This window comes from Neltuma alba, unplaced genomic scaffold (genome assembly GCF_004799145.2).
Source record: "Neltuma alba isolate B1F8T4 unplaced genomic scaffold, ASM479914v2 tig00010660_pilon, whole genome shotgun sequence".
Classification (NCBI taxonomy): Eukaryota; Viridiplantae; Streptophyta; class Magnoliopsida; order Fabales; family Fabaceae; genus Neltuma; species Neltuma alba.
This window is the reverse complement of record NW_021635505.1, coordinates 16,884-30,738: the sequence shown is the minus strand read 5'-3', so window position 1 is coordinate 30,738 and position 13,855 is coordinate 16,884. Positions and strand designations below refer to the sequence as shown.

Genomic DNA, 13,855 nt, shown 5'->3' with positions numbered 1-13,855 from the left:
TATTATGGTTAAAAAATATCAATAAGGATAATTTAAAAAATTAATAAATAAATAAGTCTTATATTTATGATTAAAATTGACTCAATAATTAAATCTTACATTGAGAATAAGAGGGTAGTACTCCCCCCTGATATTTAAACACTGTTGGAATATGTTATAAAATATAAAAATAGAAAAAAAATTCTCAAAATTCATTAAATTGTGAGGTGAAAGATAAATGAAATGATTAAATAGCCTGAATCGAACCCAAAAATTTTTCAACTTACAAATGATATCGCAAATCATTGCAAATTTATATTATTACGTCATTCATCACTGGCAACTTTGAAGTAAACTTGAATTATTTGTAATACTATTGAATTGAGAATTTATCTCTATAATTCTGTGTATACTTTAGTTCTATAAAAAAATTTCGAGTGACTTTAGTTCTATATTCAAAGATGACGACTTTGAACTTCCTTTTTTTTTAAAAAAAAATTTCGTGGCAAATACGCGACGCAATCGCACATCTTAATTGACATATTTAGAATTTGTTTGGATCGTAAATGATTAGAACACATTTCACGTGAGCCTGATAAATTCTACATTTCTACTCACATAGTACTCCTGATTTTTAATATAAGAGCTAATTAACTAATTTGAGTAGATTAAGAAAGTTTGTCAAATTAGTTATTTGTAATAAATAGATATTATATTTTCTATAATACCGTTGCTAATCATGTGTATTAGCTCGAGCTATCATTTGATAAAATATTTAATATGTGTAACTATTACAAAGATTATTTTGGAAGAAATAAATAAATAAAAGACAAAATGGATTGAGATCTTATATACAAAACTAAATTAAAATAAATTAACTTTTTATATTTAAGACCAGAGATAGTATATTTATATTCGTGTTTCCTAAATTATGATTAAAAACCTGCTCAAGTGATTTCAAATAAGTGTCAAAAGCGACTCTCCCTCCCCTCTCTCTCTCTCTCTAAAATTGCTGAAATGAATGGATGCGCAGATGTTTGTGAGCACTCACTACGCTGGGACAAGTGTGTCCATTAATTTTGAAAAAGGGGAGACTTACAAGAAGGTGTTTGGCCCTGTATTTGTCTATCTCAACTCTGCTTCCAGAAATAACAATATAGACACACTCTGGTCAGATGCTGTTCGACAGGTACTCTATGACATCCCATTAAAAACAGTGTAATACTCTTGGATAGCTTATATGTCACTAGACTTGATTTCTTCTTGTACTTCAAACTCTATTGATAGTTCAATGAGGAAGTCAGAAGCTGGCCCTATGATTTCCCTCGATCTCCAGATTTCATTCTACCCAATCAACGAGGAACAGTAAATGGGCGATTGCAAGTCCGAGATTGGTATATATATACGTTCATGCATCTTTGTTACATTTGTTCTGTAATAAACCCATTTATATAAGAAGACGAGCTTAAGTTGTCCTGCTTTGCCAGGTTCAAGAAGGGATGGGGAAACTTCAATGCTAAGTTGCTTATGTTGGTCTAGCTCTGCCTGGAGAAAATGGATCATGGCAGAGAGAGAGCAAGGTATTTATTTCTGTTGCCGCTTGAAGTTAAGTTTCATATATACTGGCTGGGCAGCAAGAAATTAGTGAAACTCTTGCTTATGTCTTTATATAGGGTTATCAATTCTGGACTCAAGCTGATGAGAATGGCTACTTTGAAATCAAATCCGTTATACCAGGGGATTATAATTTGTATGCCTGGGTTCCTGGCTTTATTGGTGATTACAGATACAATACTACAATCACCATCAAACGAGGTACAAGAACTCAAACCAGATGTATCTAATTAGCTTAATCCTTAAACTTAAAATATGAGAACTAATCAACGACTTCTTCGTTCTTGTAGGCGGTGTTATTAAATTGGGTTCACTTGTATATCGTCCTCCAAGGAATGGTCCTACCATATGGGAAATTGGTGTCCCAGATCGCTCAGCCGCAGAGTTATACGTACCAGACCCTGACCCTAAGCTCGTGAACAGATTGTACCAGAATGATGCACGAAACAAGTTCGAACAAAAGCCTTAATTAGACAATGACTGCTGCTATATTATATTGCTCTCTTTCTTCTCCTTTTATACTAATTTCATTTTTAACTTTTTCACAGGTTTAGACAATATGGGTTGTGGGAACGTTACACTGACTTATATCCAGAGAAAGATCTAGTTTATAATGTTGGCGTGGATAAGCACGACAAGAATTGGTTTTTTGCTCATGTTGCCAGGTTATTTTCCTTTACTCTCCTTCTACGTGGTCGAATTAATTTAGCTGTCCATTATTGTTCAGAAGCCCCGTCAACTGGTTCTGATGATCGTAACTTGCTTTGTGAGCAGAAGGACAGGAAAGCAGACATACCAACCGACAACATGGCAGATTAAGTTTGAACTTGACGAAGAAACATCATCAGGAAACTACACGTTTCAAGTGGCCTTAGCATCAGCAAATGAAGCCAGGTTGCAGGTGTGTGTGTGTAACTACCTCGTTTTATCGATCTTTCTCTTAAGTCTGTGTTACAGTTCTGAATCAAGGCACAAGTGAAAATATTGCTGTGATTATTATATGTAGGTTTGGTTCAATGATGGGAGAGACGTTGATCCACACTATGAGACAGCAAGGATGGGAAAAGACAATGCGATAGCGAGGCATGGGATTCATGGACTGTATAGCTTGATCAGTATTGAGGTTGCAAGTGATCGATTTAAGAAGGGAAACAATATTATCTATCTGAAGCAGTCAGAAGCCTCGGACTCATTTCAGGGTGTTTTGTATGATTATCTACGTTTAGAAAGACCTCCCACAGGTGGAAGGATGTGAATTTTATATATATATATATATATATATATATATTAGATCCATTATTGTTATCTCTTCATTATTTGGTGGTAGATTTTAGCTCTTCTTTAGTTGACGTGATCTGAGGCATCTTGAGGTCCCCACAGAAGACCAGAAACTTTAGGTAGTGGCTTTTTGGGACTATTAATTATTAAGGCCCAAAATGAGATCGTGTGTATTTTTCATAATAGCTGGATGAATATGAGCCATTGGCTGTGTTTATAAGCAGCACGTATTATCGGATTTAAGTAAATAGCCGAAATATTAGTCGGAAAGTCATTGTAATGTTGTCATAAAGTTAAGGTTGCTCCTATGGCTTAATTTGAATGGAGCGACTTGTAAAAGCAAATGTGAAATATCGATTTATGGATAATTACTACAGCGACGGAACATGTAATCAACAGGAGCAAAAAAAATTTAAAAAAAAAAAGTTAAAATTTCTTATATCCTTTGAGTGAATATTATAAATAGAATCACACTGTCTCTGGTGTTTATTATAAACTTTAAATAACGTAACTAATTTATGAATAATGAACAATTAGTTAAAAACAATAAATAGGTTAGAAATAAATTTTTATTTTCAAATATACCCTTGTAATAAATTATAAAAAAAAAGATGAAAGAAAACGTTTTGAGAAATGTGATAAGAGAGAAATAATTAAGGTCAATATTAAAAAAATACATTAAATATTATGACAAATCGAAATTGAAACTTATAAAATAGATTACATATCTTCTCAGATTTAAAGTTTATAAATAGGACCGGAGGGGATACTCCCCAGAAATTGTATCTTAAATTAAGAATAGGAGTAGCATTTATCTTACGTTTGATTATATAGGAAGTAATAGGTGGTGAGAAATGGAGATGTCATTTTCAATTACTTACAAATTCACGTAACATTCTAATTATTGACTAATGCATCATCCATATTTAACATTTACTTACAAGGTAGAGCAACAGGAAATAAGGCATTTGGGCCATTCTGCCCCTAAAATCTGCCTGATACATGGGAAAAAGATCTACGTTGGGTTATATTATTTCTTATCTTTATATAAAAACTAGTTGATTAATTTGAATAGATTAAAAAAAATAAGTTAGTTATTTGTAATAAATATGTGTTGTTTTTCTTAAAATATTCTTATTAATTAAGTATATTGACTAAAACCACTACTATTAGAAGCACCACCTTAAAAAATATATAAATATAAGAAACAAAATAGATTAAAATTTTATATTTAGAATTAAAATAAAAATCAAACAATATCTTATATTAAGCAGTAAAGGTAGTAAATAAAAACAATCTAATAGAGACGGTGATATTCATAATTGTCGTGTTGAAAGTTGTGAACATTGGACCATTCAGCCACTAAAATCTATCTAGGGATAATATTTATATAATGGGTGTATAGAACCAAAAAAGCAAAGTTATCTGGCAAAAGAAGTCAAAGGAATATAATAGGAGTTTTGAAGGTGCATTGCAAAGCCTTATTGTGACATTAACCTGATACTTTCTTTAATTGTTCCTTACAGTCTTTAAATAAATATTAATTGATCATTAATGAAAGCATATAATAAGGAGTAAAATAGAAAACAAAATATTTACTAGTGCATTTTAAAAATTTCAAAATAGCATTTACTTAGTATAAAAAAGTTTTTATGACATTTATTAAATGTAACAAATAAGTTTGCGTGGTTAACGCCGATTTTTTCATCCCTCTATAATTATTTAACTAAATCTTTCTAACTTCATTGAAAATAACTTTAATATTGGGTGCGATCATATCAGCATTGATGCACTTGGTTGAAAGAAGTAATGGGATGTGAGAAGTCTTCGCGTTGCACCCCTCTTTAAAGGTATATCAAAAAAAACTTTAATATTTCATAATAAATTTATATAAAATTATTACTATTATTATTAAGTGCTTATAATAATAACAACAGGAGGAGCATTATATATTTGACGATTTGATGTATCCCATCTCGTATCTGTATATGGATTATGTGCTGCCGAATGTTGAGCAAGAAAACGTTAAAAAACCACACAAGCGATGGCAACAGTTATTTGGTTGAACTGTCTAATGAGGTGATTTATTGCGCCATCTGTTTCTCTTCATTGTCTCCACCCACTCCCTGCGTCTCGGTGTCCCACTGGCTGTGATCTGTGAACTGTGACGCCCATCACTTCCCTCTTCCCACTCCCACTCCCACTCCCACTCCCACCCTCATAAATTCATAGTACACCTTCCCTCTCTGTTTCTCTCTCTCTCTCTCTCTCTCTCTCTCTCTCTCAGCTTTTCTCTGATTCCAGCTTCAAGAGTACGTACGCTTCCAATGGCGGTGAAACCGGAGGTTGAGCATCCCCGCGAGGCTTGTGGATGGGCCGCCAGAGATCCCTCCGGTGTTCTTTCCCCTTTCAACTTCTCTAGAAGGTTCTCCTCCCCCCCCCTTTTTATTTATGCTCTGCACTTTTCTTGCTCTTTTGAGTGTTGGTGGATCACATGTGGATGATTTATAGGACTCGTCACTCTCTGGTTGTTATGGGAAAATCATGAGAACTCTACCAGGTGTTTGATTTAATTCCTTTTTTTTTTTTTGGACCAAGAAATTATGGTCTAGACTTCAGATCCTTAGTTGCTTCACCGAATATTTTGGAAGTTAATGACATCATTCTAATGGTTATGATGGCACTATTGGTTACTTGCTGATTACTTTAGGTGAGCTTTGTTAATATGAACCTTTGTTTTGCAGAGAGACCGGGGAGAGAGATGTCGCATTCAAAGTGTTATACTGTGGAATATGCCATTCGGACCTCCACATGTCCAAGAATGAATGGGGCATTTCGATCTATCCGCTTGTTCCTGGGTATGCTCTGTCCCGGCTTTCTTTTATACGATCCTGTTAATCATTTCCTCTAAACGTCACCGGTGATTAAAAAACTCATCCAGATTTCGCCGACAGCAACAATCCAAGGACTGTCTATAAAAAACAAATTTCAATTCGTTCTCCTTTTTTTTCTTTTTTTTCTCAATAGATTACGTTACACATCTGCTGAACTTTCCGTGTTTAATTTAATTAAGATTCCACGCATCCGCCAACTTCATTTGAAAATTCTTTTTCAATATGGAATAAAATACTCCAGCAGGACAGGTCTGGTAGATCCCTGTCCTTTTCATGTATCAGGAACAAGTTTTAAAACTAGATTTTGAAGTGTCAGTGAAGTAATTGTGAATATATCTGTTAGAAACATCGTCAGTGAAATTCATCCGATTCTAATCGGTGTACCAAGTACAGGCACGAGATTGTTGGTATAGTAACAGAAGTGGGAAGCAAGGTACAGAAATTCAAAGTTGGAGACAAGGTTGGCGTAGGATGCATGGTTGGGTCCTGCAGATCCTGTCAAAGCTGCTCCGAGAATCTTGAGAACTATTGCCCAAAAATGATTCTCACGTACGGTTCCAAGTACGTGGATGGATCTATCACCTATGGAGGCTATTCTGACTTGATGGTTGCAGAAGAACACTTCATGATTCGAATCCCAGATGCTTTACCTCTTGATGCTGCGGCTCCTCTGCTTTGTGCTGGGATCACAGTGTATAGCCCTTTGAGGTACTTTGGTCTGGACAAGCCAGGCCTTCATGTGGGTGTGGTTGGTCTTGGTGGACTTGGTCATTTAGCTGTCAAATTTGCTAAAGCTTTTGGGGCTAAGGTTACAGTAGTCAGTACATCTCCTAACAAAAAGAAGGAGGCCATTGAACATCTTGGAGCTGACTCCTTTGTGGTCAGCACTGAGCCAGCTGAAATAAAGGTGTCACCCTTAGAAACTTGTTCATTGCATGGTTCTATGAATATCAGATGATTCTTTTTTAATCACTCACAGTTATTATTTTCGTGTGTGCTTAGGCTGTATTAGGCACTTTTGATGGAATCATTGATACAGTTTCTGCCACCCATCCTCTGTTGCCTTTGATTGGTTTGTTGAAGCGTCATGGGAAACTTATAATGCTGGGTGCACCAGAGAAGCCTCTGGAGTTGCCAGTCTTCCCTTTAATGACGGGTAATTAACATATAACCCAAGATTAATGTTTTGAGTAATTAAAGTGCCTCACGCAACTTGAAGTAACTTAATATGACGGCTTAAAGATTGGAATAGAATTTTTAAGCTTACGAAGTTTTAGAATATTTTGGCAGGGAGAAAGACAATAGCTGGAAGTGCCATTGGAGGGATTAAGGAGACGCAAGAAATGATCGATTTTGCTGCTGAACACAGTGTGAAACCTGACATTGAGGTTATTCCTATGGATTATGTGAACACTGCAATGGAGCGTCTTCTCAAAGCAGATGTCAAATATCGTTTTGTTATCGATATTGGCAACACATTGAAGCCAAGCCTCTAGTTCTGCATAATTCCAAATTTCACAAGATGATGCAAGATTCTGCTGAAGGTTGATTAATCCCTATATTTTATATATATATACACATATATATATCATTTGCGTCTTATTGTTGGTTGAGCTTCATAAATTTGGTAGTTTACAGTCCTTCTTGACTGAAGTGTGTAAGAGCTAAGCATCAGTTGACTGTTTTGGCGAGTGTAATGGTTGGGGTTAAATTTTAGTGTCAGCTAAAGTAGATTTTGTATCCAAGGAAAATGAGAAACTCTAGCTTTATAACGAGATAGATATGAGTGAAATTAAGGAAATAATAATCTCTTAGTCTTTACAATTTATCCCAATTTTTAACTCAGTCCTCATACTTTTAGAATTTTTATAACCAAGTACCTAAACTAATAAGCTGGTAGCAAGTGAATCCCTTGAGTCTGCATTATTTTTTCATCAGATTCTTATTGATGCCATGCCAGCAAACAGAAGTTAAAATTTAATGCATGGCAAGTGATTGAGATAATTATTGGAAGTTAATTAATGTTCTTGGAATTACTTTATCTTTCTCTGGCCAACGAAAAAAAAAATTACTTTATCTTTCCAATAACACTCCTAATGAAATGTAATAATCTCACCCGCTGCATTTTGACTTAATGGCATTGCTTGTTGGTCCCGCCATCTTTCTAGTGCAATGCATGTTGGCAGGTCTGGCTCACGAAGTAAAAAATTGTACTCAATTGATCCGTACTACAGGATTTTTCCATCTTAACAAGGAAGAAGGGGCATTAGATGGTGAGGATTCAATAAAACTTTTTTACTTGTAAAGATTTTGGAGAATAACATTTAAAGATCCTCTAACATATTAATTTTATGTAAAAATCTTAAAATTTTGAATTTTTAGAAAGGAATCAGGATGATCTTTGGATAGAATTAAACCTCTCATGAGTGATTCATTTTTAGTATTTTCTACAGTTCAAAATACTACCTCCGGTCTTTAATATAAGACCTTATTTGATTTTTATTTTGGTCCTAAATATAAGACCTCAATCCATTTTATCTCCCATATTTATACATTTTTTCTCAAAGTAGCCTTTCTAACAATGATAGTTCTAGTCAATACACTTGATTAGTAATGATATTTTAGGAAAGACAACACTTCTTTAGAACAAATAACTAACTCGACTTACTTTCTTAATCTTCTCTAATTAATCAGCTGGCTCTTATAATTAAGATCGGAGGTAGTATAAGATAAGTTTTGTTGGAAGGGTTTGGTTTTTTTTATTTATAAAATAATATTTATTTTTGTTTAAGCATTTAATGAATTTCTTTTAAATTTTGCCCCTCATATATTCACTTTTCTCTTTTATTCATTTATTGCATCTTTTATTTTTTATTAATAAAAATATATTTGGAAAAAAATATATATGTCTTGCATATTTCTTGTTTTAAACTGATTTCAACTAATTTTTAATGAATATAAATGAATAAATTTTATCCTATATTTTAAAGTGGAGGAGTACTAATCTTTCAATCATGACCTGTCATTGTATCGAGGTTGAGTTTTAGCTTGATACTTCACTCAAACTGTCATTATAATAACTTGGGATTGACAAATTACTTAATTTTCTTGGTAAAAAAAATTACTTAATTTTGAAAGGTCTTTAAATGTCATTTTTCCCAAAGATTTTGACATCCAAACGTTGTTTAAGAAATTAAAGTGAAAACAATTGGAGCTGATCTGTCAGTTGCACAAGGATGGTAGTATCCTATCAAATTTTATTCTGTTCTTAAAATAAGAGTTAATTAAAGAGTTAATGTTAGTCTTATATATAAAACCTATTTTATAGGTTTATTAATTTTTTAATTAAATTTATTGATATTACTTCAATAATAATCAAGTAGGAGATGAAGGAAAGAAATTAAGAAAGATGCTTAGGGTATTTTAGAAAAAAACATATTATATTAACTAATTTAATTAACATTCTTAATCTATTTAAATTAGTTAATTATAGGCTTTATACTAAAAATCAAAAGAGCATCGAGTATTGCACATAGTCATTAATTATGTTGCGTAGTCATTAATTATGTTTTCTCTTTATGAGAAGAGGAAAAAACCTAAACAAACTTCTCCTATCATTAATATAGCATCTAATTAAAAAGTTAATATTGGTCTTAAATGTAATAACTATTTCATATAATTATCAATTTTTTTAAATTAACTTTATTGATGTTTTCTCAACAATAATCAAGTAAGAGAGGGAAGAAGATAATTAAAAAAATACTTAGGGTATTTTAGAAAAAAATATATCATATTAATTAATTCAACTAATATTCTTAATCTAGTCAAATTAGTTAATCATGTCTTATGTTAAAAATAGAAGGAGTACTACATAAAATTTGGATCACTTTGTTTCAATAAGAGGATTTTTCAAAAGAAAATTGGATTGCCTAAATGGTTTATTATTTAAAAAATTTGAAATGAAGATAACATTAATTTTTATCAAAGAAATTATTGTTCATCTAAAGGTATGATCATGTGGATTTTATTTATTTGTTTGTTTACTAGAAGAGTATTATATTTCTACAATCTAATTTCGAACCGTCCAGATTGGAAGTTAGACGGTTAGATTTAATATATATTTTCTTAATATTTTTTATCATTTAATATTTTAACATGTGCAAAATTTAAAATAAAAATTATCTTTTAACGGTTAATTTTTTATTAAAAAAATTATTCAAAAATTACTGATTAAGAATTGGAAAAATGTCAAAAAAAAGTTGAAAATTAATAAATTTTAAATCAGGTGTTAACACTTAATAATACTGAATTTCTAAATAAGAATAAATTGTTATTGATATTTTTTTTATTTAGTATGAGTATTTAGTAATTTTCAGTTTTTTTTTTTTAAAGAATTTCAAATTTGCACATTACACGGCCGGTGTCTGGCGGCAAAGTGGTCCACGCCTTCACATGATTATGTGAAGGAGACAGCATTAGGGTCAAAGTTCATCAACGAGAGATCTCTTCGCCTATGGTTCCACGTGCCGTTTGCGTTTGTTTCTAGAATTCCTCTCAGAAAAAGCACGAGATCGACACCGTGCGTTGGACTCGTGTGCGTCATCCAACACGTTAAGGCAGCCCTCCCCTCGTGACTCATAAATAGAGCCTCCTTCAATTTGCTCATGCCTCATTCATGTCTGCTTTCTTGTACTCTCCAAACTCTCGCTTCTTATTCCTCGCGCCTCATCCCCCGTCCACTTCTTTTTCTACTACACCTTCTTGTCTTTACGAGCGCGACTGATACAGAGATATCACAGATTCGAATATGGCAGTACGACCTGAGTTTGAGCATCCAAGGAAGGCCTTCGGATTGGCAGCTAGAGACGCATCTGGCCTTCTCTCCCCTTTCAACTTCTCTCGAAGGTGTCTTAGATATACACATCCATCCGTGTTTCGTTATAATGCTGATCGCTTTTGGTCTCTGTTCCGTTATGTTTGTCGCTAAATTCAACCGTTTCATTTCTGCAGAGAAACCGGAGAGAAAGATGTGAGATTCAAGGTGATGTATTGTGGAATATGCCATACCGACCTCCACATGCTCAAGAACGATTGGGGCATCTCCGCCTATCCCCTTGTACCTGGGTATGTGTGTGTGTGTGTGTGTATCCACTCTCTCTGATAAAATTTATAACTGGTAGTCTATGAATGTCAAGGTTGATTATTCATTCTAACTACTGCAAATATTGGCTAATTCAGGCACGAGATTGCTGGTGTGGTGACAGAGGTGGGAAGCAAGGTCGAAAAAGTCAAAGTTGGAGACAAGGTTGGTGTTGGATACATGGTTGGATCCTGCCGCTCCTGCCAAAGCTGTTCCGACGACCTCGAGAATCAATGCTCAGAGCAAATATTTACTTCTGGTTCAAAGTATGTGGATGGGACTATGACACATGGAGGCTACTCGGACTCTATGGTTGCAGACGAACACTTTGTGGTTCGTATTCCAGATGCTTTGCCTCTTGATGTTGCGGCTCCTCTGCTTTGTGCTGGGATCACAGTTTATAGCCCTTTGAGGTACTTTGGTCTAGACAAGCGAGGCCTTCATGTGGGTGTGGTTGGTCTTGGCGGCCTTGGCCATATGGCTGTCAAGTTCGCCAAAGCTTTTGGGGCTAAGGTCACTGTCATCAGTACATCTCCTAACAAAAAGAAGGAAGCCATTGAACATCTCGGAGCTGACTCCTTTATTGTCAGCCGCGAGCCAGATCAGATGCAGGTACGGTACCTCTTACAGATGCGCTTGGCGTATATGATGGTAGTTGTATATATCTGTGCATATCTGAATAGTCAGGAGAAAAATCAGACCTTGTAAAATAATTCTATGGTCACTTGCATATGTCTGTGTAGGCTGCGATGGGAACTTTGGATGGGATCATTGACACAGTTTCTGCACAGCATCCTCTTGGGCCTTTGATTGGTCTGTTGAAGTCTAATGGGAAACTTGTATTGCTGGGTGCACCTGAAAAGCCTCAGGAGCTGCCGGTGATCCCTTTACTTGTGGGTAAGAAAATAATTACCATATCTTATCATGTTTTGAAGATAAGAATAAATATGTGAAGCTTACTAATGTTTCAACAATAAATACATATATATTGGCAGGGAGAAAGATGGTGGCTGGGAGTTCTGTGGGAGGGCTGAAGGAAACGCAAGACATGGTGGATTTTGCTGCCAAGCACAACGTGAAACCTGACATAGAAGTTATTCCAGTGGATTATGTGAACACTGCAATGGAACGTCTCCTCAAAGCTGACGTCAAATATCGTTTTGTGATTGACATTGGCAACACATTGGAGCCCACAACCTCTTAGATTTGCATGATTTAAGTGGAAATATAATGGCTAGAGGGAGAGAACAATTTATACATCCTGAGAGTTCACTTTTGGTGCTGTGATAATAAATCATTTGTGCTGTGTTAATTTTTAATTAGCTAGCCAATCATATTGATACACGGCCATTCCTTCCTAAGATTTTGTGTGGGATCATGTTCTAGATGACGTGGTTTGTACAAATAAATGAAAGTTTAGTTACACATGTCACTTGAAATATTACCTGTTACAGAATTGAGAAGATGAATTTTGATGACAACCTTGTTAGATTTTCACGAGAAAACTTGAGGTTAGATCGACTTGCTGTTTTTCGTTTTAATTAGAAGAGGAGACGAAGAATTACTTAATAAAATACGTCTGTGTGCGCGTGTGTTGTGATATATAGACTTTGTTTGGCATAAAATAGTAATCACTTATAAGCATGTTTCACGTAAGTCAAGACAAAACTCTTCTCATATACTTATCTCGTATTCTATAAATTACGATTAAAAAGTTATTTATAAACTATTCTAAGCAGACCCATGGTTAATAAATTTACCCTGAAAGTCTCTGTAACAACTGGTTTAATTAATTAGTATCCTGCCAGCTACTATATCATTTGAGTATTTTTCTCAACATTTTGGGCTTCTTATACTCTTTTGGTTTAAAATGTAAGACTCATTTGGTAGTTTAGTTTATACTGCAAAATGAGGAGAAATATATACTAATTCAATGGAGGGCTTGCATGTGTCTATGTGAATCAGTTCTTTTTTTTGGGGTTCGGCTTCTCTCCCTTGAACTTTGAATTCTCTGACATTTTTAATTCAATTCTCTTATTATAACTAAAAATTTATAAAACTCACATTCATAAGTTATTTGGAAGCACAACTTTCATAATCTAGCTATTAAAAATATTATAACATACAAATTTAAAATAAAAATAAAACCCAAATTAAAAACGTTTAACATCCACCTCCTTTATTTAAAATTATAAATTTAGTTAAAAATACTGGATATAAAAATTTTCCCTCTAATTAGTTCTTAAATTATTGTGATTTTAAAATTTAGAATCTCAAATATTGTTAGTGGAGTGTGGTGGGATTGGATGAAATGTAATAAACTAATAAAAGTTAAATTGCTATATTTTGTTAAACCTTAATATTGTTAGATTTTTATTCCAAAACTGTTAGCCATGTTCTGGAAATTTCCAATCGCGTCTGCGCACTTGTTTTCTCCTATGGTCCTTTTTCTCTCCAAACGGCAAAGTTTAAAGGCAAAGGACGAGCAGCGGGGGCTAAGCAGGGGAGAAAATTCTATTCTTCATTCTGCGGCCCTCTGCTGCCACTAAGCGGCGTCGTTTCCATCCTTTTCAAAAGGCAATAGACAGTGTTGCAAGATTTTCCAAACTGCTGTCACAAAAACCAAAAACCCCAAACTGTATCAAGCCAAAGGCAAAACAACTATCAGGTCAAAAAAAAAAAAAGACAAAACAACTAACAAAAATGAAAATGGTAGTTTTTCAATTATAAATAACATATAAGATCCATAGTCTGCCTCCTTTCATTTGGTTAAGAGGGAAAAAATTGAAGTTGCTTACAGAGATTTAAGAATCCTCAAAAATATTAATTATAGTTAAAAATTTAAAATTTCATAAAAGAATCATGATACCTAGTTGGAATTAAAATTTTCGTGCGTGAGTTTTTTCAATACGCATATTTTATATTTTCAAGTATTTATTTTCCATATTTC

At 34.0% G+C, this 13,855-nt stretch overlaps 3 protein-coding genes and 1 long non-coding RNA gene across 4 annotated transcripts; all 4 read left to right on the top strand.

The window, feature by feature from the left end:
- The first annotated feature begins 1,000 nt into the window (after window positions 1-1,000).
- LOC114757988 (probable rhamnogalacturonate lyase B) lies at window positions 1,001-2,869 on the top strand. Its single transcript, XM_028946970.1, has 8 exons — window positions 1,001-1,168; window positions 1,267-1,344; window positions 1,500-1,559; window positions 1,653-1,794; window positions 1,884-2,043; window positions 2,142-2,258; window positions 2,368-2,494; window positions 2,600-2,869. The coding sequence occupies exons 1-8, from the start codon at window positions 1,001-1,003 to the stop codon at window positions 2,846-2,848; spliced, it is 1,101 nt and encodes a 366-aa protein (XP_028802803.1). The 3' UTR covers window positions 2,849-2,869.
- LOC114757987 (uncharacterized) lies at window positions 1,026-1,501 on the top strand. Its single transcript, XR_003741735.1, has 3 exons — window positions 1,026-1,168; window positions 1,267-1,373; window positions 1,467-1,501. It is a non-coding gene; the product is annotated as an uncharacterized LOC114757987 (long non-coding RNA).
- A 2,269-nt stretch (window positions 2,870-5,138) lies between the features above and the next one.
- On the top strand, window positions 5,139-7,599 carry LOC114757990 (probable mannitol dehydrogenase). The gene is made up of 5 exons (XM_028946973.1): window positions 5,139-5,296; window positions 5,616-5,729; window positions 6,159-6,672; window positions 6,768-6,921; window positions 7,056-7,599. Exons 1-5 carry the CDS (start codon window positions 5,199-5,201, stop codon window positions 7,259-7,261), a joined length of 1,086 nt encoding a protein of 361 aa, XP_028802806.1. The 5' UTR covers window positions 5,139-5,198; the 3' UTR covers window positions 7,262-7,599.
- Window positions 7,600-10,572: 2,973 nt separating this feature from the next.
- Window positions 10,573-12,182, top strand: LOC114757989 (probable mannitol dehydrogenase). The gene is made up of 5 exons (XM_028946971.1): window positions 10,573-10,670; window positions 10,776-10,889; window positions 11,004-11,517; window positions 11,649-11,802; window positions 11,901-12,182. Exons 1-5 carry the CDS (start codon window positions 10,573-10,575, stop codon window positions 12,107-12,109), a joined length of 1,089 nt encoding a protein of 362 aa, XP_028802804.1. The 3' UTR covers window positions 12,110-12,182.
- The last annotated feature ends 1,673 nt before the right edge of the window (window positions 12,183-13,855 follow it).

What these genes read in the sequence shown, in the direction of transcription:
- LOC114757988 (XM_028946970.1), top strand. Translation starts at nt 1,001, where the DNA reads ATGGATGCGCAGATGTTTGTGAGCACTCACTACGCTGGGACAAGTGTG. An exon ending in TACAATCACCATCAAACGAG is followed by an intron (nt 1,795 to 1,883) that starts GTACAAGAACTC and finishes TCGTTCTTGTAG; the next exon opens with GCGGTGTTATTAAATTGGGT. An exon ending in CAGAATGATGCACGAAACAA is followed by an intron (nt 2,044 to 2,141) that starts GTTCGAACAAAA and finishes ACTTTTTCACAG; the next exon opens with GTTTAGACAATATGGGTTGT.
- LOC114757990 (XM_028946973.1), top strand. Translation starts at nt 5,199, where the DNA reads ATGGCGGTGAAACCGGAGGTTGAGCATCCCCGCGAGGCTTGTGGATGG. An exon ending in CCTTTCAACTTCTCTAGAAG is followed by an intron (nt 5,297 to 5,615) that starts GTTCTCCTCCCC and finishes TTTGTTTTGCAG; the next exon opens with AGAGACCGGGGAGAGAGATG. An exon ending in CTGAGCCAGCTGAAATAAAG is followed by an intron (nt 6,673 to 6,767) that starts GTGTCACCCTTA and finishes GTGTGTGCTTAG; the next exon opens with GCTGTATTAGGCACTTTTGA.
- LOC114757989 (XM_028946971.1), top strand. Translation starts at nt 10,573, where the DNA reads ATGGCAGTACGACCTGAGTTTGAGCATCCAAGGAAGGCCTTCGGATTG. An exon ending in GCGAGCCAGATCAGATGCAG is followed by an intron (nt 11,518 to 11,648) that starts GTACGGTACCTC and finishes ATGTCTGTGTAG; the next exon opens with GCTGCGATGGGAACTTTGGA. An exon ending in GGTGATCCCTTTACTTGTGG is followed by an intron (nt 11,803 to 11,900) that starts GTAAGAAAATAA and finishes ATATATTGGCAG; the next exon opens with GGAGAAAGATGGTGGCTGGG.